The sequence below is a fragment of the Limulus polyphemus genome, unplaced genomic scaffold, assembly GCF_000517525.1.
Source record: "Limulus polyphemus unplaced genomic scaffold, Limulus_polyphemus-2.1.2 Scaffold1327, whole genome shotgun sequence".
Classification (NCBI taxonomy): Eukaryota; Metazoa; Arthropoda; class Merostomata; order Xiphosura; family Limulidae; genus Limulus; species Limulus polyphemus.
This window is the reverse complement of record NW_013666937.1, coordinates 255,304-280,589: the sequence shown is the minus strand read 5'-3', so window position 1 is coordinate 280,589 and position 25,286 is coordinate 255,304. Positions and strand designations below refer to the sequence as shown.

At 33.9% G+C, this 25,286-nt stretch overlaps 1 protein-coding gene across 2 annotated transcripts in view; it reads right to left on the bottom strand.

The window, feature by feature from the left end:
* The window catches only part of LOC111086691 (slit homolog 2 protein-like), a 220,077-nt gene that overhangs the window by 25,227 nt on the left and 169,564 nt on the right, over positions 1-25,286 (bottom strand). For both annotated transcript variants that reach the window (XM_022390533.1, XM_022390532.1), the window contains 7 exons: positions 12,987-13,058; positions 12,128-12,199; positions 11,317-11,480; positions 10,799-10,937; positions 3,109-3,180; positions 1,292-1,363; positions 158-229 (listed from right to left, as the gene is read on the bottom strand). In XM_022390533.1, coding sequence (XP_022246241.1) covers positions 158-229; positions 1,292-1,363; positions 3,109-3,180; positions 10,799-10,937; positions 11,317-11,480; positions 12,128-12,199; positions 12,987-13,058 — 663 coding nt within the window. The remainder of the gene's footprint in view (positions 1-157; positions 230-1,291; positions 1,364-3,108; positions 3,181-10,798; positions 10,938-11,316; positions 11,481-12,127; positions 12,200-12,986; positions 13,059-25,286) is intronic.

The window sequence follows — 25,286 nt, the reverse complement described above, 5'->3', positions numbered from 1 at the left end:
ATGCACGTGCGAACGTTCTTGACATAGCTAATTTATATCTAAAAACGAACTGAAATGATAAAAAAAAAGGAAAAGAAGACATAATTTTACACTAAGCTGCCAGAGTTAGGCTTATATTTTAAAATTATGAGCCTAGTAGGCGTGACAGTCAACTTACAGTAACTGCAAAGACGTCAATCCTTTGAACGTTCCCTTGGGGAGATCCGCTATTTTGTTACCGTACAAGACCCTGGACAGATAAAAAGAAACCAGTTTCTGAGAAGTATTTAAAGTATCCTGGGTTATTCTTCTAATCTCAAGTTTAAATTGAACCAGGAAGAATCGTGAGATTATTTCTAAGAGGATTACTGTGATTGATACGTGAGCATTTGACCACAGTGATATGAAATTGATGGAGTTTTCTAATATATGTATATAACACAATATAAGTATCTTATATTTAACTTAAAATTATAAATGAAACGCTTTATGAAATATATTCAGAGCACGTAGTAGTAATAGTGAAATATTCTTTAAAAAATGGTTCAATTTTTTACAACTTAAGATATTGGGTAAGAAAGTTATAAATATAAATATATGCATCACGTGAATCCAGTTGATTTGATCTAACATGTTAGGTAAGGACGTTACGAATATAAATGTATACATCACGTGAATCCAGTTAATTTGATCTAACATGTTGGGTAAGGAAGTTATAACTATAAATGTATACATCACGTGAATTCAGTGGATTTGATCTAACATGTTGGATAAGGACGTTACGAATATAAATATATACATCACGCGAATCCAGTTGATTTGATCTAACATGTTGGGTAAGGACATTACGAATATAAATATATACATCACGCGAATCCAGTTGATTTGATCTAACATGTTGGGTAAGAACGTTACGAATATAAATGTATACATCACGTGAATCCAGTTAATTTGATCTAACATGTTGGGTAAGGAAGTTATAAATATATATATACGTCACGTGAATCCAGTTAATTTGATCTAACATGTTGGGTAAGGACGTTAGGAATATAAATATATACATCATGTGAAACCTTACACAAAACAGTCCAGTTTATTATAATTTCATATTTAAAAAGATAGTTACAAATATAATTATATACATCACGTGAAACCTTACACAAAACAGTCCAGTTTATTATAATTTCATATTTAAAAAAGAAAGTTACAAATATAATTGTATATTTCATGCAATATCTGACTCAAACTTCACACGAAACAACCTAGTTCATCACAACCTAACATAACAATGCTTGAATGAATAGCGACTTACAGAGATGTAAGGTGCTTTAAACCATGGAAGGCGTCTCCGGCAATAATACCGATCTGGTTGCTGCTCAGATCTCTGAAAGTAGCAATTTAGTTTTTCATTAATTAATCCAGAACAGCGACTTTCTGTTACATGATACTTGTATCCAGTTGCTACTGTAAGACAGGAAATCAATTAATAAACCTGAAAATTGTCTTTTGTTTCTACCTGTTTCTTGAAAAAGTAAAAAAAAAAAAACTTGTTCAAAGTCTTTTTCTTTTAATGCGGTATTTTCCGTGCAATGTGTAAATCAGATAGTCTTTACATGTTGTTGAAGGAAATATAATTAATATTAATTTAACTTGGCAAATCCGGTAGAAAATATAACGTTATACTAGATAATAATTTGAGAAAAAAAAAAGTAATATTATTTTTAACCGATTTAAAAATACAAGAATATATATCCGTTGGTTGCAACAATGTGTGAAATATTTTGACAAAAAAAGTAATATTATTTTTCACCGAATTAAAATACAAGAATATATATCCGTTGGTTGCAACAATGTGTGAAATATTTTGACAAAAAAAAAGTAATATTATTTTTCACCGAATTAAAAATACAAGAATATATACCCGTTGGTTGCAACTATGTGTCAAATATTTTGACAAAAAAAAGTTATATTATTTTTAACCGATTTAAAAATATAAGAATATATATCCGTTGGTTGCAACAATGTGTCAAATATTTTGACAATTAACTTGATCGATTATGTTTAAAAAAAGGTCATTTTCAGTAAAAATACAGTTAAAGAGCAATGTACCCGTTTCGTTTTCAGTAAAAATACAGTTAAAGGGCAATATACACGTTTCTTTTTCAGTAAAAATACAGTCGAAGAGTAATATGCATGTTTGATTTTCAGTAAAAATACAGTTAAAGAGCAATAAGAGCGTTTCGTTTTCAGTAAAAATACAGTTAAAGAGTAATATGCACGTTTCGTTTTCAGTAACAATACAGTTAAAGAGTAATATGCATGTTTCGTTTTCAGTAAAAATACAGTTGAAGAGTAATATGCATGTTTGATTTTCAGTAAAAATACAGTTGAAGAGTAATATGCATGTTTGATTTTCAGTAAAAATACAGTTAAAGAGCAATATGCACGTTTCGTTTTCAGTAAAAAAGACATTTGAAGAGCAGTACGAGATATATCCATGGGGCTATTATGTGATAAGCCATGTTAGAAGGTTCAACTGATTTCTGAACGGCTGCTAATAACAAGTGTTTAAGATGTTTATAAATTGGATCAAGCTTGTGAAATGGCAATATATCAATTCCAATTATTTTTACGGGGAGGTGTTTGTTTGTAATTAAGCTGCACAATGGGCTATCCGTGTTCTGCCCACCACGGGTATCGAAACCCGGATTCTAGCGTTTTAAGTCCGCAGACATACCGCTGTGCCACTGAGGGGCTTACGGGGAGATGTTTGTTTGTATTTAAGCTGCACAATGGGCTATCCGTGTTCTGCCCACCACGGGTATCGAAACCCGGATTCTAGCGTTGTAAGTCCGCAGACATACCGCTATGCCACTGAGGGGCTTACGGGGAGATGTTTCATGTACGATGGATATATCTTCTGTATACTCATACTACACATGTTTTTGGATTCGAGTTAATACTTGTGTTCTGCCCACCACAGGTATCGAAACCCGGATTCTAGCGTTGTAAATCCGCAGACATATCGCTACGCCACTGAGGGGCTTACGGGGAGATGTTTCACGTACGATGGATATATCTTCTGTATACTCATACTACACATGTTTTTGGATTCGAGTTAAAACTTACATTCTCCTTAATCGTGGGTACAAGGCGAACGCTCCGGGTGTTATCTCGGTGATTTGGTTCTGTTCTAATCTCCTAAACAGTAAAAAGAAAAACATTTAATCAGTGGAAACAATTTACCAGCCTTATTTTCTACAATCGCAAAACAATGTCTTAATCGTAGGAAATAATTATGTATGTCCTCCAGAGAATAACTGGTAATTTACAGTTGCCCTGCAACATCTTCAGAGCATTCAGGCTGAGAAAGGGGAATCACAAAACAGCGCACCCTTGTGGCAAAGGACGCCTCATATAGAAAACACTACCACATTTCGAGTGATTGAGAACCAATCCTTCCGTTTTTAAATAAAAGCTCGATTCCATTGTTTTGAGACCCTTGAAAGCTTAACGTTCCAATTACCATAACTGAAAACAAATTCTAAGAAAAAACTGAATCGTTTTTCATTTATACTTGACTCAATTTGATTTGTTTTTTAAATCTTTTGTCATTATTATCACATACACTGACGGACGAAAATGTACGTTTATACATTGTTTTTATAATAAGAATTTTACACTCCTTTTACTAAAATATAAAACAACAACAACGAAAAAAAACATATTCAAATAATGAGCGAAAAAAAAAGGTTTGTGTAAATAAAGTAAAAACTTTGCAATTCAACGCATTTCTCCGTGAGCACTGGAAATGTCCAGCCAACATTCACGCCACTTTTATTGTTGTCTGATATATTAATTATTTAAAAAATATATAGAATAAACAATACACGTTTAGTGTTAGCTAGGTCTACAGTATTGTTGGATGTCTCAGAATAAATCTTTGTTGTCCTCCTTTGTTGTATCATTCTTCATTGTTTACAATTAATCAATAATAAGTATCGCACGTATTTTGAAGCTCACTTATTTATTTTTAACTACAAATAATAAAAGTTTCAACACAGGATGTCAACAATGATGAGTTTCTAAACAAATCCGAGTAATTTCCTTTGTGCAAGTACTACAATTAATGGGTTCTCGTTTCCTTGAATTCTCTTTTTTTAAGAGCTCTTTTTTTGTGCGCGTGTGTTGCCCAACTTGGTAGAAACACTAGAAAGAGTTGGATGTATACTAACTCGAGTTTTGATTTTTTTTTCTGATGTGGCTAGTTTGCAACTATTTAGGACAAGAGCTACCTTGAAGTTTCAAAAATTGCGTAGGAGGGTCGGACACGTTTCAAATATATCAAAACTAAGTATCAGGAGTGACCAAACAGGTTACAGAGGTGTTCTCTATCGGGCGTATGCAGTTATGAGTGGCCGTTTGGGAGAATAGCGCCAGAAAAAAAAACATACACACAAAAAACCAGAAACATTTTATGTTTAAATTCATCGTTCTCCATGCTATTGAGTGGCGGCAATGTTGTACAGCAGTTATATTGGTAAAAAGATAACGAAACGAGCAAGTGATTAGATACAGTTCGTTAAAATGATTTACTGGTCTTTGTCTCTACCGGGGAACAGATCAAAAGACTGCGGAAGATAAGATACATTAAAACCTAATTGTATTGCTTTCTTTTTACAGGACCGGTTAAAGGCCTTGAGATTTCCTGTTCCTATTTCTTTCACCTTATTTTTTTTCTGTAATGGAGTAAACATGTACTGCCAATGTCCACGATGAAGCGATACTCTCTGTATCTAGTCAGTGTAAACATGTATGTTTTGAAAGTATCATGTGCGCTTACTGTAATCTATATTCATGTAAACACAACTCGAACTTTTAATTCTAGGTGACCACTTAGTTAAGTCCAGGACATAAACCAAGGTGTTTTATTTTTAATACCAAATCCACTTAAGGCTGTTTATTCTGTGTCGGCGTTTCTGTTAAAATAAACCGTCGATTACAACTACTTCCTACACAAGCCAACCGGGGCGGAGTGACAGTTCAAGACCTTAATAAGGCAGTTCTGATGTTCCGTTTATCCGGCTGATTTCATCAGGAGATGATGCTTGGCTCCAGTCAAGGCTGTGCCGTGGGAGAACTAGGTGAATGAAGTGATGATAGATTATAATGATAATATCTGAGGTCCTGATCTTTGTAATAACCTACCCAACCTCGGCAAGAACCATCTTTTTTTTTATATATCTTTCACTTTGTTGATTAATTCTTTAAAAGTGTGTGTTACAAACTTACAGTTTTGACTGAGTGGCCATTTATATTAAGGAAGTTCACATCATAAATACAAAACACCATGTTCTTAATTATACTAAAGTAACTAAGAAGCTAAACTTCAAATGATAAATTACATTCTTCATCTGAACAAGCTTATTCTTACCCAACAGAACTCTAGAATACAGCCATGTCTCTCTAAATAATAAAGGAAAAACTGACATCCAACAGAACTGTACAATACAGCCATGTCTCTCTAAATAATAAAGGAAAAACTGACATCCAACAGAACTGTACAATACAGCCATGTCTCACTAAATAATAGAGGAAAAACTGACATCCAACAGAACTGTACAATACATGCGTCTAAAGAACAAAGGAAACACGTATCTAACAGAACTTTAGAATAAAGCCGTGTCTCTTTATATAATAAAGACAAAATGACATCCAACAAAACTCAAGATTACGGCCGCGTCTCTCTAAAGAATTAAGAAAAAAATGAAATCCAACAGAATTCCATAATAAAGCCTCACTGTTGCCGAATTTCCAACAAGTGTTTGTTCATTTACAAAACACATTAGAGCTGCAGTTTAGAATCACACCCATCGAACTGAGACTTTTTTTTTTTACTACCAGTACAATACAGAGGTTGTGACAATACATGAGTACGATTCGATCATGTATCAAATATAGAAAACTGGTTGACGTTCGTGGGAAATTGGAAATCAGTAGTTCTTCTTTAAACAGTGACTATTTGCTAGGGTTGACTCATTTTTTAACTAGCGACTATTTGCTAGGTTTGACTCCTTTGTTAAATAGTGACTACTTGCTAGGTTTGACTCCTGTTTTAAATAGTGACTATTTGCTAGGTTTGACTCCTTTTTTAAATAGTGACTATTTGCTAGGGTTGACTTCTTTTTTTAAATAGTGACTGTTTGCTAAGTTTGACTCCTTTTTTAAATAGTGACTATTTGCTAGGTTTGACTCCTGTTTTAAATAGTGACTATTTGCTAGGTTTGACTCCTTTTTTAAATAGTGACTATTTGCTAGGGTTGACTACATTTTTTTTTTAAATAGTGACTATTTGCTAGGGTTGACTTCTTCTTTTAAATAGTGACTATTTGCTAGGTTTTGATACTTTTAGACAGTGACTATTAGCTAGATTTGACTACATTTTTTAGATAGTGATTATTAGCTAGGTTTTGAGACTTTTTAGATAGTGACTAGTAGCTAGGTTTGAGACTTTGGTTTTAGATGGTGACTATTAGCTAGGTTTTGAGACTTTTTAAATAGTGACTAGTAGCTAGGATTGAGACTTTTTAGATAGTGACTATTAGCTAGGTTTTGAGACTTTTTAGATAGTGACTATTAGCTAGGTTTTGAGACTTTTTAGATAGTGACTATTAGCTAGGTTTTGAGACTTTTTAGATAGTGACTATTAGCTAGGTTTGAGACTTTTTAGATAGTGACTATTAGCTAGGTTTTGAGACTTTTTAGATAGTGACTATTAGCTAGGTTTTGAGACTTTTTAGATAGTGACTATTAGCTAGGTTTTGAGACTTTTTAGATAGTGACTACTAGCTAGGTTTGAGACTTTTTAGATAGTGACTATTAGCTAGGTTTGAGACTTTGGTTTTAGATAGTGACTATTAGCTAGGTTTGAGACTTTGGTTTTAGATAGTGACTATTAGCTAGGTTTGAGACTTTGGTTTTAGATGGTGACTATTAGCTAGGTTTTGAAACTAGATGTCATATAATAAAGCGCACCTAAGGAAATCATGGACTGAAGTCAGTAGCTATGCTATCTTTTCTCGAAACATAAGCTAGTTTCACATCCATCAGGTTTTATGTTGTAATCAAAAGCAAAGATGAAAACAGGAACCTGCAGTGCATGAAACATTTTATTTCTTTACGTTCGGGAGCTCGTTGTTCATGTTGACAAGTAATGTAGCGTACAAACACGAACTGGTTGGATAGACTGGTTCGTACAGCACTGTTTTCTTGTGGTGACTGGAAAGCAACATTTCAATCACAGAAAAGCTGGATTATAACGTTAACATATCTTATTTACTTCCAAAAGTATCTTTTTTTCCCCATTATGGTTTATTTTCTTTTGTTCAGTATTGTAAGCAGTACACGAGGTAATTTATTGACTTGTGTGTATATCTGGGTGTTGGTCATATAGGAAAAAACACGTTTTTACAAAAGTTATGAATGGGGAGTTTTTAAGTTCACGGTTGAAGAATTCAAACAATTCATGACGCCACAAAGACAGCCAAGAGTTATTAAAAACCCTTAAATGTTTTGGTCTACAGTCTATAGAGGGTAGCGAAACTGGTTGTTTTGACTTTTGTAACAGAGCTATCTGCGCTAGACGTCCCTAATTTAGAATTATAGACTAGAAGAAGGTAGCTAGTTAACACCACCCACCGCCAACTCTTGAGCTACTCTTTCTCAACGAAGAGTAGGACTGAACGTCACATTATAATGCCCCCCATGGCTGAAAGGGCGAGCATGTTCGATGACGGGATTCGAAGAGCAAACTGAATGTTGTGAGTCGAGCGCCCTAACCAACAGGCCATGTTAGGCCAATAAGGAAACATTTACAGAATTCGTTTGGGAAGGCTCAGCTGGAGGTCAGTGTTTTGAAAGCACGGTTCTATATATCGATTAATATTCCGTTTTCGTGTTTACGGATATACTATGTACATGTATACAGATATTCTCGGCTTATAATATCTTAAGACAAAACATTCTGTCAATTTACCACATACAAAATGATTCAAATGTCTGCTACTAGGTGGCTTGAATTCCAACAACAGCGGACTAAAGCTAGAATTAATGGTAGCCTATAAAATCAGAGCTTTAACATGTAGATACGCGTATTAACAGTAGAGCTTGACTTCAAGAATAGTCTATAAAACGTTTAATTTTATTTTAGTGCGTCATAAAAATTCCGAGACTATAGATCGTTAAGCAATGAAATCCGAAATACAAATGGTTAAAAAGCAAAAAAATTTTGTTTGTTTCCCTTGAGGTAGTATCCACAGAATAGCCTAAAATGTCTGAGAGTTTAACGATACAGAACATCAACATTTTGGACTTAAAAGTTAGGTATCTGTATTAAAAAACGAAGACGACAACATCAAAAATTCATTTCATCCAAAACATGTTTATCTGATTATTAGAGCCATCAGTGAGAAATTCCTGTCAATAACAACATTCTGTTCTTCAGACAGAAATCCACGAAAATAATCCCTGACTTCGAGCGAGAATTAAGATGAAAACAGTCACAGATTCATGAGTTACAACGTCAAGAACTATCACTATAGACGACTACCTAATCCATAAACCTTCATAACATACAGTTTCAAGATAAATCCCTGACTTGGAGCGAGAATTAAGAAGAAAACAGTCACAGATTCATGAGTTACAACGTCAAGAACTATCACTATAGACGACTACCTAATCCATAAACCTTCATAACATACAGTTTCAAGACTGATACTTTATCTTCACGAACGCTGCTTTTAACTTACTATTTATAATGTTTTCAATTTTTAAAAACTAATCTCGATTATTATTACTGCAACATTTCCATACTTACTATCATATCATAAGATATTATTTTAACTTGTGAAAGAAAGGACAACTGAATAAAATTTTACATCACGAAAAATAAGCAAAAGAGCCACAAATAAGAATCATGGACAAAAGAAGGAATTTTAATATCAACATTTTAAAATAAATTTACATCACATTTGAATGTATTTGTTTCTTTTCATATTCTTCGTAATTTATTTACGTTATTCGCATCAGATATGTCTAAAACTATATCTCTTTTTACGGGCCATAAATCATTACTCTGTAGGCCTTATATTCAATACCAGAAGTCGTTAGCTGAGTTGGATCTATAGCAGACAAGAGTATATCAGAAATGATATTTTTTATGCAGTGTAAGGCATTCACTGGAGCGGTGTAGGCCTAACAAAAGAGATTAAAATTAAGTTTGACTGTATTGTTTTCTTAACATTCCTTTTAACTATATACGAACGTCTTTATGACTCGCTTGTATCAAAGCAAAAATGCATGGATTATATTTCGAGAAAATGATAAGAACTCTTATCCAAAAAAATCTTTTTTCCTGAAACAAAAGTGTTTTAATGAACAACAATGAAACTATTTCTTGTTTGTAGTTAAGCGCAACAAAAGTGTTTTAATGAACAACAATGAAACTATTTCTTGTTTGTAGTTAAGCGCAACAAAAGTGTTTTAATGAACAACAATGAAACTATTTCTTGTTTGTAGTTAAGCGCAACAAAAGTGTTTTAATGAACAACAATGAAACTATTTCTTGTTTGTAGTTAAGCGCAACAAAAGTGTTTTAATGAACAACAATGAAACTATTTCTTGTTTGTAGTTAAGCTCAAAACGACAAAATGGGGAGGAAGTAAATTGTATTTAAGCATTGTTTGTTTGTCTTGCAACAAATCCACAATGAGCTATCCGTTGTGTCCACCGCGGGGAATCGAACCCCGGATTTGGATTAATCTCTAAGAATATTATAGCAGAAAGGTTGAGAGCTTAAAGCAGTCTAACGTACAGGCAAAAAAAAAGGCAAAAATTGAAACATAAAATACACAGATGACAAAAGTCACAAAATTACTTTCTTGCAAGAAAAATGATCTGTCAGAATGTTGTGAGAAAGCGAATGAAAAGTTAGTGAAGCGTCATGCATGCAGAAATACCTCGATGAAGACCAGTTCCTCCCCGGACTACTGGCTTCATTAAGTAAGAAAAACGAGGTGGGTCACTCCTAGGGACCTGAAACCACAGATTTCAGATGAAATCGATTTTTCGAGACTATCATCTCACACGGAAAATAAAGTGAGTGGAAATAGGAAGACTAATGTTTCCTTCTCATAACGGATTCGAAAACAAAAAATATTTTTCAGAGGAATATTTTATTCAGAGTACTTTGATAAAGGAAAGCTATTTCGAGATGAGCCCTGCTCTTTCTGATTTTCAAATCGTTCTTAAAGAGAAAGCCTGAAGTGTTCTTCTTATAAACTCAAGGCAATTCAGAGACACATCGCTCATACTACTGAAATTCTGAGTTCAACACCCGCTATGGGCACAGTGCAGAAAATCCATCGTGTAGTTTTTTGCTCTTAAAAACAAATAAGATTTAAAAAAAAGGTTGAAAGGAGATGCTTCCGAAAACCAACCTCGTTTTCAAATAAACGTTAATCCATTTTTCACTGTGTTATCTTGAGAATGATACGTAAGACGAAGTGGAAAATAATGAAAGAAGCGATTAAACAGTAGTAAAATCTCGAACATAAAATAAAATGTTCTCTCGTGTTTAGAAAATAAAATTTCTATTTGACCAAATATATTAAGGGTTAAGATAAAAAAAAATACCGTTGCTATCATTTTCATCAAGTTATTTCAATATTTTACTAAAACACTAGCTTATTTAAACTCTGATTGGCCAAGCCAAGAAACATTCGTTTTGAATGTAACAAGAAAGAACGTTGGTCTCACTTACAGCTCTGTTGCTGACTCGGGTATGCGGTCAGGGATTCTCTTCAACTGTTTGTCTCGACAATCGACAACACCATCAAAACAAGTGCAAGGGTGAGGACACATTAGTTCTGTCTGGCAACCACTAGGGGTTTCCTCCACACCTGACAGAAGGAATAATAGATTCACGAATAACTGAAAACTCACCAGACACAGAAATAAAACAATAAGTTATTACAAAGAACGACACCTCATAGATAGCAGTTCAGGTGTTGTTCCGTTAATAATTCACGTAACATTTACTGATAACACTAGTAACTTACTGTCACAACTGTATTATTCACAGAAATTAACTAAAAACATACACGACTTACCCTTACAACTGAGGTAAGATTTATGTATCGGTATGTTGTATATTAGTAAACAAATACTGACAATGTATCCGACTGACTTACCTTAACAAATGAGATAACATTTAGGTAATATGGGTGTTTTACCTAGTGTATTATTCTCCAAAGCTTGCCGACAACATATACGACTTACCGTTACACCTGAGGTAAGATTCATCTAAAGATGCGACGTCTTTGTTCTTGAGGTAGAAAGGTAGAGCACAGCGTGAAAAGAGCCCTAAGCGGGGGTTACTTCTCAACCACCTGGCTAGCCAGGAGAGGTGACAGTCGCAGGTGAAGGGGTTGTCCGATATCCTCCTAGAGGGAGCACAAACCAATTGTAATCCTCTGCACGAGAGATGACTCCAGAACACATATGAACCTCCTGAACAGCGTAATACGACAGTGACTCATTCTGCATACATTTACTCTTAAAAACGATCCATGATGATAAAAAAGACAATTATAGTTGATTTCTGACGTTTAGTATGTTTTTCCGATGTTTAAGCTATGAAAACAGTTTGACTCGAGGAACAATTTAAAGCATTGAATATTGGAAACCTGCTAAATATATGATGGAAATCTTGTGTGACTTGAGAGAGGTACTGAAAATATCATCTATATATTGGGTGACTTCATTTTTTGGGTTTTGATCTTTGTTTTTTGTGGCTTTAAAAGAGTTATTAAGGGTACTTTGAAGAAACATCTATGAATTCATAACGATATCCATGAGATGATTCTTTAAAAGAATTATTAAAGGTCCCTTAAAGTCCCAGTTTTTATTGGGCCATCCAACGAGGACTGAACTGCCCCTCAAACCTTACAATTACTACAAATTTTTTGAAAGCCCTTTTTGAACTCTATCTGGTGCAGACTGGCTGTGGGATCTTTAAGAACAGGTATCGCTTATTTAACACTGTGTAAATACAGAGACAATTCTAAAATGAGCTTACGTTGCTACTTACATGATTCTCAGCTTCTTCATATTTTCAAAAAGATTTTTTCCTAAAGTCGTGAGATTGTTCTTGTTCAACGTGCTGAAAAATATAGATAGTTGTTAGAATTTCTTCACAGCTCTAAACATACGAACGAGTCTAAATATCAATAATAAATAGAAAAAATAAAAAACCAACTATAATTTACGTATAATGATGTTTTATAGTGCTGTTACTTTTGGGTAACCCTGTACATTAATCTTATCTAATAATGTGAGTAATTATCATTCATAGTTAAACTTTATTTAGAATATCAAACTTCAAAAATGAAGGAGAAGCTACCGTTGACTCTACACGACAAAAATCGAACTGAAATATATTAGATTTGTTCTATTCTTGTCAGTATAATATCTTCATCACTTCACCAACTGTAAATTATTGTGAAAATGTGTAATTTATTACAAATAGAGGGAAGTAAAATATATAAAAACGTATATAGTTGTATAAAACAAAATATGGTATACTCTCTTAGCTGTGTTCACTTTCCAACAACCAGCAAAATTAATATTATTGTTTCGAATTGTATAAAACAAAATATGGTATACTCTCTTGCTGTGTTCACTTTCCAACAACCAGCAAAATTAATATTATTGTTTCGAATTGTATAAAACAAAATATGGTATACTCTCTAGCTGTGTTCACTTTCCAACAACCAGCAAAATTAAAATTATTGTTTCAAATTGTATCAAATGAAATACAGAATACTAAGGCTATGTGTACTGTCCCATACACAGAGAAATTCATGGAATTGTTTCAATATTTTACCTGGAGGAGAGGAGATTTAGAGAAGAAGAAAAAAAGCGGTAAAGCGGAGCAAATCATTACTTACAGAATTTCCAGGTGATGGAGTCCTCGGAGAGCTGCATCGTCAATGCAAGCAATCTCGTTGTTGTCAAACTGCCTGCAGCAATATAAAAGAACTTAATAAGAAGCTTAGAGAGGTGTCAGCCTTAACGTACAAACTACGAATCATTACTTCAAACATGGGGCTATACCATAGACTTAAGAGAACATCTGTCTTCCTAGGCTCTAATCACTTCTGTCTCAACAAAGGATTACTAGGACTTTCTTGGAATTCAAACAAGTGGATTGCTTTGGATCGGTTCGAGCGAGGTCGTCTTTTTTGTTCCATTTTCGTTTTAATTCGTCATGGGAGAAAAAATTATTATTACGCCTAAACCTAATTCTAAGGTTTTACTCCAAGGAAGAGTTGCTTTAAAATAAGGAACCTAATTCATTAGTACGGGATTGGTTGTTGTGTATTTTTTGAAATCGATTTTTTTTTGTCTTCGTCGTAAATTAAAATTAAACACAAATGTCTTTCTTTTTTTCCGATTAAGTTGGTGATTGAATTCTTACAAAACTGTTTAAGCATGCATAAAACGATTCTTTTTTTATATAATTAAGAGAAAATCTTGTGTGCCTTTCTACAAAAGGACTAATTGGGCAGCTTCTGTTTTAAGAATATTCGAGCTTATTGCTTGATATTTCGTCTCGTGTTTTCTCAGGAGCATTCTATGCGATATAAACAAAACACAAATTACAATAAAATAAAAAAACACTTCACTTTAGTATTGTTTCTTGTAACTTGTGTATAGTGTTAAAATGATAAATAACACACAACGTTAAAATGGGCACACAATTCAAAACATTTTAATTGAGGCCAATTTATGGCCTCCAAAAAGGTTTACACCCTACATATTTCGACGTTACAACATTGTGTGTTATTTAATATTTTAACATTATACACAAGCGTCCAGGTAGAATAGTTATGAGTCTATAAACTGGACTCACGGCAAAGTTTTCTGATGAGGACGTTGCAACGTAAAAATACGTAGAGTCAAACATTTTTTTTGATGTCATAGATTGGCCTTAATTTAAATTGTCTTCAATTGTGTATCCATTTTAACGTTGTGTGTTACCTCATTATTTTATATAATATAATTAATCGCAGTAGATAAACTAATTTTAGACTTCCCATTCTTATAACCAAGTTACGGAGGGGAGGGTACAACCCCTTGCATATGATAATTTTATGGGGATTAGGGGGTACGACCCCCCCAGAGAATGTGGTATTTATACATTGTGTTGACTTCCAATGGAGCAATTTCTAAAATATACATGATAGAACGCGAATATTTAGTGTATGGTAGCCTAAAAATTATCAAGATGTATTAACCCACTCCCACAAAGCCCCCTCTGATTTCACTGCCTCTACTCACACTAGCGAACCCGTAGGCCTATGGCCCACATTTACAGGGCCGCTATAACGGATGTTTAATGCTTGAATTACTATTTTACACTTTTTGAGTTTAATTATCATTGCCGCTATAATGCAAGTTTAATTTCTTTAACCAAGTTACGAACGGTAATTAGTAGGCCTACTTATTTACGTATTCTAATGTAAATCAATGCCAAATTTGGGGGCCGCTTTCAGGGAATTTCCGTAAGAGTGTTTTTTGCAAATTATCTGGGGGTTGAATCGTTTCACATGAAACGATTTACATTTGTGTAAACCTCGGGATCGAAACGATTCGATTGGTACCAGTTAGAAGTAGGTGTGACCAGCGGTTTAGGACGAGTTACGTGACACACAGACAAACACACAGACACTGAATCTTATTATTATTAATTTTGTAGGAAAAAGATGGGTATCCACAGTTGAGATTGCCAGATAAACTTAATGTATTGGAATCGCCACAGTTGAGATTGCCAGATAAACTTAATGTATTGGAATCGCCACAGTTGAGATTGCCAGATAAACTTAATGTATTGGAATCGAATCTTATAATTTTTGCTACTGAGAAATCTCTAAAATGAGTGAACAATTTGTGGCATGGGACATTTTTGTTCTTGTTGTTGTTGTTTTAGGATATTATTCCTCAATGTATATCTAACACGGTTTTCACTATGATATCAAGACAAAAACAACTGTTCAAGTAAACGAACGCCGCCAGTGGCCCTGTGTTATTACGAAGATTCACGGTTCATGGTCAGAGTCGTGATATTAGCCAGGGTGTTTCTGGCTAACAGCTGTTCAAGTAAATGAACATCGCCAGTGTTCCCGTGTTATCAAAGCTTCACTGATCATGGTCACACATGGTCAGAGTCGTGATATTAGCCAGGGTGTTTCTGGCTAACAGCTGTTCAAGTAAATGAACATCGCCAGTGTTCCCGTGTTATCAAAGCTTCACTGATCATGGTCACACATGGTCAGAGTCGTGATATTAGCCAGGGTGTTTCTGGGTAACAGCTGTTCAAGTAAATTAACATCGCCAGTGTTCCCGTGTTATTAAAGCTTCACTGATCATGGTCACACATGGTCTGAGTTTTGGTATTAGCCAGAGTGTTTCTGGCCAGGTTATACATCAAATTTTAATGACGTATTATTGTTAAGATAGTCTGGAATATCCCCACGTACTCGAGCAAGGCAGTCTTACTTATAAGATATGTCTTAATGGATTACTATTGCACGTACGTTGACTGACATGGTGTTCTGGTTACCTCTAACTTTCCTATATCAATTCAAAGCACTCTGTCTTCCTTGATTTCTAATTCAGTTATTATTATTATTATTCATTCCTCTACTGTTTGTTTGTTTGTTTGAAATTAAGCACAAAGCTACACAACAGGCTATCTGTACTCCGCCCACCACGGGTATCAAAACCCGGTTTCTAGCGTTTTAAGTCCACAGACATGCCGCTGTGCCACTAGGGGGCTCATCCATGTAACAAAAACGAGAATGTATTTTTAAAGTTTATTTGTCCATCAAAAACTCGTAACGAAACAATCGTTATTCTGGGTATAATTTTACACGAGTGAATAAAAGTCAAAAGTCATGAGCTACAAATAACAGCATCACTTCCTGTATAAAAGTCATGAGCTACAAATAACAGCACCACTTCCTGTACAAAAGTCATGAGCTACAAATAACAGCACCACTTCCTAACAAAAGTCATGAGCTACAAATAACAGCACCACTTCCTTACAAAAGTCATGAGCTACAAATAACAGCACCACTTCCTGTATTTTGCACATGAGCTACAAGTAACAGCACCACTTCCTGTACAAAAGTCATGAGCTACAAATAACAGCACCACTTCCTGTATTTAGCACTTACTAGAATCGATGTTAACGATCGAAAAAATAGAACAAAGTAAATAAAGACAACGATTTTTCTATAAATTCCCGCTTTCTTCCTACAACTTGATCTTTTTTTTTCCTTCTTTTTTTTATGAGCAGTTAGCAGCCAAAACTCACGAGGGACCTAACCTATCTTGAGAGGCTTGGTTTTGGATTTACAGTTAATCCTTTTGCTGCTAAGAGGAATCTCCCGCTGGAGAGTCAATACATCTTCTATCACCAAGTGGGATCTGTTAAAGGTACGACAGGCTGATATTCATGAGAACTCTCCTTATTATAATATGTGCTTCAGTCCTCTAATATTCAATATGGCCTTACGTATACTGACAACTTTAGTAAAAATTCTGTTCCTTCGAAAGTGCTAAATTAACATGTTTATTGTACACCGTTTCTTACATGTCTGGGGACAATTAGCACTCATATCTAGTAAACAATATATTACACAGCGCTTCCTACATGTCTGGTGACAACTAGCACTCATTTCTAGTAAACAATGTATTACAAAGCACTTCTTACATGTCTGATGACAACTAGCACTCATATCTAGTAAACAATATATTACACAGCGCTTCTTACATGTCTGTGACAACTAGCACTCATATCTAGTAAACAATATATCACACAGCGCTTCTTACATGTTTAGGGACAATTAGCACTTTCTTCTATTCAGCGGTAAGTTTACGGACTAACAACACTAAAATCCGGGGTTCGAGTCCCCGCAGTGTACAGAGTGTAGATAGCTCACATGTAGCCGTTAAGATATATTATACAGCGTTTTTATACATGTCTAGGGACAATTAACAGTAATATTTATTAAACACTACTTTATTCAGCGCTTCTTACACGTCTAAGAATGATTAGTGTTCATTACTATTAAACAAAATATTAGAGTTTTTTAATTATCTTGAGGCAGTCAACATTAAACAATATATTACACAGCATTTTTACATATCTAGGGACAATTAGCACCAACTTGTATTAAACAATAAATCACATAGCGTTTTTTACATATCTAGGGACAATAAGTAATGTATTGTGGAATATAAATGGGTGATAAATTTCCCTAGACATGTAAAAAACGCTATGTGATTTATTATTTAATACAAGTTGGTGCTAATTGTCCCTAGATATGTAAGAAACGCTGTATAATGTATTGTGGAATATAAATGGGTGATAAATTTCCCTAGACATGTAAAAAACGCTATGTGATTTATTGTTTAATACAAGTTGGTGCACAGCATTTTTACATATCTAGGGACAATTAGCACCAACTTGTATTAAACAATAAATCACATAGCGTTTTTACATATCTAGGAACAATTAGCACCAACTTGTATTAAACAATAAATCACATAGCGTTTTTGACATGTCTATGGACAATTAGCACCAACTTGTATTAAACAATAAATCACATAGCGTTTTTTACATGTCTAGGGAAATTTATCACCCATTTATATTCCACAATACATTATACAGCGTTTCTTACATCTCCAAAGACGATTAACACCCATTTATATTCGATATATTATACGGCGTTATATACATGTCTAGAGACAATTAGCACTAATTTACATTGATATATTCCACAGGGTTTCTTACGTGCGTATGGAGAACTAACAGTCATTTCTATTAAGCAATAAATTACACGGCGTTTCTTACATGTCTAGGGACAATTAGCATTCATTTACATTAAAATATGTTACACAGAGTTTCTTACGTGTTTGGAGACAATTAGCACTGATTTCTATTAGACAAATTCAAAGTAAAACAATAAACTAATTTCACGGTAGTTTTCTCAGTCGTATGCTGTTTAACCTAATATCTCTCTAGCGTTGTAGGTTTTATTTTATTTTCGTAATGTAATAAGCTTCAAACCTTAACAACTTAATATCATTCGATGTCTTTCTCACATTGTAGATTTTTTTATATATATCGTGGTAAGTTTTACATCCTTTAACCAATATTACATTTTAAGATAAGCTAAATTTTTTTTTCTACAATAATTTTAATTTGTATCACAGCTTGATATCAGTTAAAGCATTTCTCACGTGGTAATTTTTTTTCTAAAATAGAACAAATTTACCCCCTAATTTGATCTATTTAACATTCACTGTCAAGTGTGATATTTTAACATAAGAATCAGCAGTTTAAAACTGGAGTTAACTATTTACATTTGGGAGTGTAAGCGTTAAAGTTGTTAACCTAATTTATTGTTTCTAAGAGATTTTAGTGACGTTTTAACCTTAAGATTTAAAAATATTTGTACAATTCCTGTTCACTTGTTGCACTATTTGCAATATATTTTAAGTTAATTGTACTTTAACGTGGAATACCTTTTTTCACCAGCTTTCCCTAATAATTTGATAAACTTACATTTTTACCTTACTTAGTTTAAACTCATGTAATTTATTATATTTCAACTTGATAATTTTACAAATTATTAAAAAAAATATATGTTAAAACCTTCTCTTTCTATAACCACTAAACATTATTGAAACCCTAACATATCACATGTAGGCCTAACATTCTTTTATCTTTATAGAGCGTAGAAAATTACTCCTTCAAGAAAATACAGTTGCCCACAAAACTTGAAAGGAAAAATAAAATTTCATGGTATTAATACAGTCTTATTCATTAACGTTTGACGGAATACATTAGAAACCGCTAACATCTTGGAATTCTAGACAGGTCTGGATAACTATTGTTTGTTTGCAAGCACAAAGCTACAAAATGGGCTATCCGTGCTCTGCCCACCGCGGGTATCGAAACCCAGTTTCTAGTATGATAAGCCCTCAGGTTTATCGCTGAACCACTTGGAACAGTCTATTTGAAAAAAATTGATGTGGAGTGGTTGCATAGCTCGTCCCCTGGTGGCTCAGAGACAATTCAGAGGGCTATAGTGCTAAAATTGGGTTTCGATACCTGCGGTGAGCAGAAAACAGATAATCTACTGAGTAGTTTTGCGCTTAACAACAAAATAAATGCTTAGCTGGCTATACTAAGAGTACAATATATTTGAATATAGCTGCAAATGTTTATAAATTCATAACATATCTTACAGGCACTTGAAATAATAACCTGTGAAAATAAATATATCAAAAATATAAAAAAAAGAAGACAGAAACATATCACCTTATATCAGTTTCTTCACTTCAATATATCATAATAAATTATGCCTCAAGAAGTTTATAAGTAATTATTTAATTCCTAAAAAAAGATGCACACGTTCTCAATAGTCGTTTTTTGTTTTGTTTTCCAATGCACAAAGACAAGCCGAAGTGACATTCCTCAAGGCTGGAAAATTACGACTAGCTATAGACAGGCCATTAAACACCTTTGTTGTGTTGATGATGTGTTATCCTCTACAGCCCGTCTTCTTTGTTGGACATGATAACATTTGAAATTTATATAAGTTACGTTTTCTCCACCAAATACTTTCTTAGAACTGTGATAAGCAGCTGTATGTGAGGTGATATGTCGTTTCTTACACGGTATTCTCACGTGTCAAGACCGGTTAAAATAACAGAAATTACAAAATCCTGACACTTGTCAAGCTACTTAATACAGGTCGGGAAGTACAGCAACATATGAGATTTCGTTACTGTCCGATGTTAAGAAACACCCTACGCTACGACCCAAACCTTCTCTCGCTGTATTTGTTGTTATTATTAATAAGTGAAAACCATGTTTTCTGACAGCTCGTTCACACAAGCCTTTCACCACCTTTTTTTTTTCGTACATTTTCATTTACTTAGCTTTAGGCCACGTTGGTGACGTGTCATTGGTTGAAAAATAAAAACATATTGACGTGATATTGGTGTAAACCAATTAACTACATGAAAAAAGACCATGCAATATGTGTATATATATATACATATAAACTTCTATACCATACACATACGCGCGCGCGCGCAAACACACACACACATACATACACAAAATAATTATTTCGTATCATTTTATTTCATTTATACAGGCAGATAATAACTACTGTTTGTAACGACCTTGGTTTATACACATAGAGAATATATATATTGTTTGTAACGACCTTGGTTTACACAAGAAATAGTTATTGTTTGTAACGAGCTTAGTTTATAGAGACAAAGAGAAATTATTGTTTGTAACGAGCTTAGTTTATACACATAGAGAATATATATTGTTTGTAACGAGCTTGATTTGTACAGATAGAGAATATGTATTGTTTGTAACGTACTTGGTTTACACAAGAAATAGTTATTGTTTGTAACGAGCTTAGTTTATAGAGACAAAGAGTAATTATTGTTTGTAACGAACTTGGTTTATACAGACAGAGGATATTTAATGTTTGTAACGACCTTGGTTTACACAAAGAATAATTATTGTTTATAACGACCTTGTTTTACGCGAACATAGGATAATTACTGTTTGTAACGACCTTTGTTTACACAGAGAATAATTATTCTTTGTAACGACCTTGGTTTATACAGACAGAGGATATTTAATGTTTGTAACGACCTTGGTTTATACAGAGAATAATTACTGTTTGTAACGACCTTGGTTTACACAGAGAATAATTATTCTTTGTAACGACCTTGGTTTATACAGACAGAGGATATTTAATGTTTGTAACGACCTTGGCTTACACAGAGAATAATTATTCTTTGTAACGACCTTGGTTTACACAGAGAATAATTATTGTTTATAACGACCTTGGTTTACGCGAACACAGGATAATTACTGTTTGTAACGACCTTGGTTTATACAGAGAATAATTCCTGTTTGTAACGACCTTGGTTTACACAGAGAATAATTATTCTTTGTAACGACCTTGTTTTACGCGAACATAGAATAATTATTGTTTGTAACGACCTTGGTTTACAGAGATAATAATTATTGTTTGTAACGACCTTGGCTTACACAAACAATAATTATTGATTATAACATTGAAAGTTAAAAACAAACAAAAAACGGTATAACCGGAGGTTAATACTATTAAAATCTCTGTTCAATCTTTTAGTCAGAAAATATTCCCGTTGTTCGTGGACTATTTTATCTCTGGATGAAATCATCAAGTCAACATCGTGCTATCGACACATTGGTATATAAAAAAACACCAGATTAACTACGTCATCGCATAACCTGATTTATAGACCGTTTTGGTTTTTTGTAATTTGGTTTACTTATAACAAGCTGAATAATAAGTAATTTTTCTTCCCAAAATTATATTTAAATAAATGTTTCATGAACATGTTTTCTAAAAAGTAATTATAATCTAGTAGCAATAAATATATATCACGAAAACAACATTTTTTATGTATATTTCCTCATCTGTTTTAAGTATTGCTTCATTATCATTTTGACTTCTATATATTTTTAAGTTGTATTCAAATTTCCTGCTTGAAAAATATACTGAAACATGCGAAAAAACTAATTTTCAAAGACATTTTCCTATTGGTCAACTGTATGACCTTACAAATTATTAATTGTGATGGCAAAAGCAGTCAGTTTTATTATGAATTTCGGGGTCTTCTGTTTGGACTATAAATTTCACCCAATGATTATGATTTTTGTGCGCTATCAATACCAAGCGTGGGGCGCGCATATACCCGATTCGATTTTATTATTCATCACGATTTCTAACAACGTACCCTAAAATATCATTACATGTCCAAAGTCGCACATCGTTTATTTTAATAGGTATAAATGGCTGGAAGAATTTAAAAAAGAAAAACTTCCTTGTCGCGGCAGAAAGCGCCGTCGTTTCGTGCAAGTTGCGTGTTAATCGGTACCGCAACAACCGAGATACCGGCGTTACAGACGGACAGCTTTTCGTCTTTATATAGTAGATGTTGTTACTGCCTACTTGTAAAAATTACCAGTTGTTACCACTCTGGCCTCTCTGTCTTATCTCTGATTTGTTGGCCTTCACTGTCCACCAAGTTGAACTAGTGATGTGAGGATAGAACAGTCGAAATCAGGATTATTTGACTGTATTTGGCTCAATTAGAAGAAGTGACAGCGTCTATTAGGTCAGTTAAAGTTTTGGCTCCAGGTCATTTCTGTACTTTGAAGGCCGCAACTTATCTGGCATAAACACTAGTATTAACTTGTACCTAGCTATGTAGAAATGTTGCACAGTTAAAGTTTGAAATCAGCCTAGATGTATAAATCAGCCTAGATGTATAAATCAGCCTAGATGTATAAATCAGCCTAGATGTATAGATCAGCCTAGATGTATAAATCAGCCTAGATGTATAAATCAGCCTAGATGTATAAATCAGCCTAGATGTATAAATCAGCCTAGATGTATAAATCAGCCTAGATGTATAAATCAGCCTAGATGTATAAATCAGCCTAGATGTATAAATCAGCCTATATGTGTAAATCAGCCTAGATGTATAAATCAGCCTAGATGTATAAATCAGCCTAGATGTATAAATCAGCCTAGATGTATAGATCAGCCTACATGTATAAATCAGCCTAGATGTGTAAATCAGCCTAGATGTATAAATCAGCCTAGATGTATAAATCAGCCTAGATGTATAAATCAGCCTAGATGTGTAAATCAGCCTAGATGTATAAATCAGCCTAGATGTATAAATCAGCCTAGATGTATAAATCAGCCTAGATGTGTAAATCAGCCTAGATGTATAAATCAGCCTAGATGTGTAAATCAGCCTAGATGTATAAATCAGCCTAGATGTGTAAATCAGCCTAGATGTATAAATCAGCCTAGATGTATAAATCAGCCTAGATGTGTAAATCAGCCTAGATGTATAAATCAGCCTAGATGTGTAAATCAGCCTAGATGTATAAATCAGCCTAGATGTATAAATCAGCCTAGTTGTATAAATCAGCCTAGATGTATAAATCAGCCTAGATGTGTAAATCAGCCTAGATGTATAAATCAGCCTAGATGTATAAATCAGCCTAGATGTATCCGTATTTAGTCGTTCTATTTCTTTTTCTCGTCGTTTTGTAATTAAGTAATTGTGAATTATTTAATCTCTGTTATTGTTAGTATAGCCTTTTGCCAGTATAGCGCAGCCATTGCTTTTCTCCTTGGAGCAGTTTCTATTCGGGTTAGTACTTCTGCCACTAAACAACACTCATATTCACTGACCAACTTTTGCGAATCTCTCGCTATTCTGTCATTGATGTGCTGGTTTATCAAAATAATAAGTCATATTTTAATAATCAATTACCAATATTACCTTTCTTTAATATCAGTCTTCACAGGATTACAAACAAAATACAGGGTGTTTTTTGTTTCTATATGTTAGATAGGGACCGTCTTTGATGTGCTGGTTTATCAAAATAATAAGTCATATTTTAATAATCAATTACCAATATTACCTTTCTTTAATATCAGTCTTCACAGGATTACAAACAAAACACAGGGTGTTTTTTGTTTCTATATGTTAGATAGGGAAAAAGAAAGGTTTCCTCATGTTTACGCAGAACTTTCTACACGTCCGAGAAATTATCATCAGATTAAAAATCATGAAATACGACGCTTCGACGACGTGCATTATACTCTCTTTGAATTGGCCGGATATATCCACCCGTCTAGAAAGAAGGAAAAACGTTTCGAAATGGCTTACTCTAGTCGTCGAGTGCGGCTATTTTGGATGAAGAGGCATGGAAAATGCCACCTAGAAACACAGAACAAACACATCAAACGACCCAAGAAACTTGGATGTGTCAATAAAAACCAACTGTAAGAAGCTTAGGAGGACACGTATATGGTGCTCAAACCGCTAGATTACAGCTAGTGCTGATTGTGCAAAATACAGGAAACGTCTACACAAGTAATCGTCAAGTTAATACGCGCTATGTCTACGTATTTATATCTACCTTATAAGGGGCTGTTTCAGGTTTGAAATACGTGCATCTTTTCCCTGTCAAGCACTCTGTTTCTGTCTTATACGAGAATGTTTTATGATTGATATTTATGCACCTATTCTCAGTCAAGCACTATGTCCTTATGTTTATGTCTGTCCTTCTGTTCCTCATCCATATCTATCCTACCACCTCAGAGTCGTAACTCATCTTTTTTGTTGTTGTTGTTGTTGTTTTCATAATTTCTTATCCATAGACGATAGAAGAAGCGCGAAGCATCAAAAGATTCAGAGTTCATTGTCAATAGAGAACGAATAAACTTTCATAAGCAACACACAGTGAGCGAGCGATGTTGCAAGTTTCAATTATCAGTGCATTAGCGAATACCTTTACTAACGTATCGGTCACGTATGCAGGGACTGTAATACGTGCATAAACTCACAAACTAACAGTGACATTGCTGGATTTTGAAGATTTAAATTGAATGCTCTTGCTACGTGTAAAGAATGTGTAACATTGTTTATGCGTAGCGTGACAATTGTCAACTTGTATCACTAGACTACAGATTTCTCTGAAGGTTCTTGTGCACACAGATGTTTTATTCAGGTTTAATTATGTATACTCTAGAATAGAAAAAAAAGGTTCTCTATTGTTCAACAGTTGTTTTAAAGTTTAAATATTTCCTAAGGAAGTTTGGTGGACGATGCTTTAAAAAAATCAGCACCTTTTAACGTTAACAATGTGATATTGAGGGCAAGATATATTACAGATATTGTTACTAATTGTACAAGGTTATGTTGAGGACAAGTTATGTTACAGATATTGTTACTAATTGTACAAGGTTATGTTGAGGACAAGTTATGTTACAGATATCGTTACTAATTGTATAAGGTTATGTTGAGGACAGGTTATGTTACAGATATTATTATTAATTGTACAGTTTAATGTTGAAGACAAGTCATGCCATAAATATTGTTATTAATTGTACAGTTTGATGTTGAGAACATGTTATGTCATAAATATTGTTATTAATTGTGCAGTTTAATGTTGAAGACAAGTCATGCCATAAATATTGTTATTAATTGTACAGTTTGATGTTGAGAACATGTTATGTCATAAATATTGTTATTAATTGTGCAGTTTAATGTTGAAGACAAGTCATGCC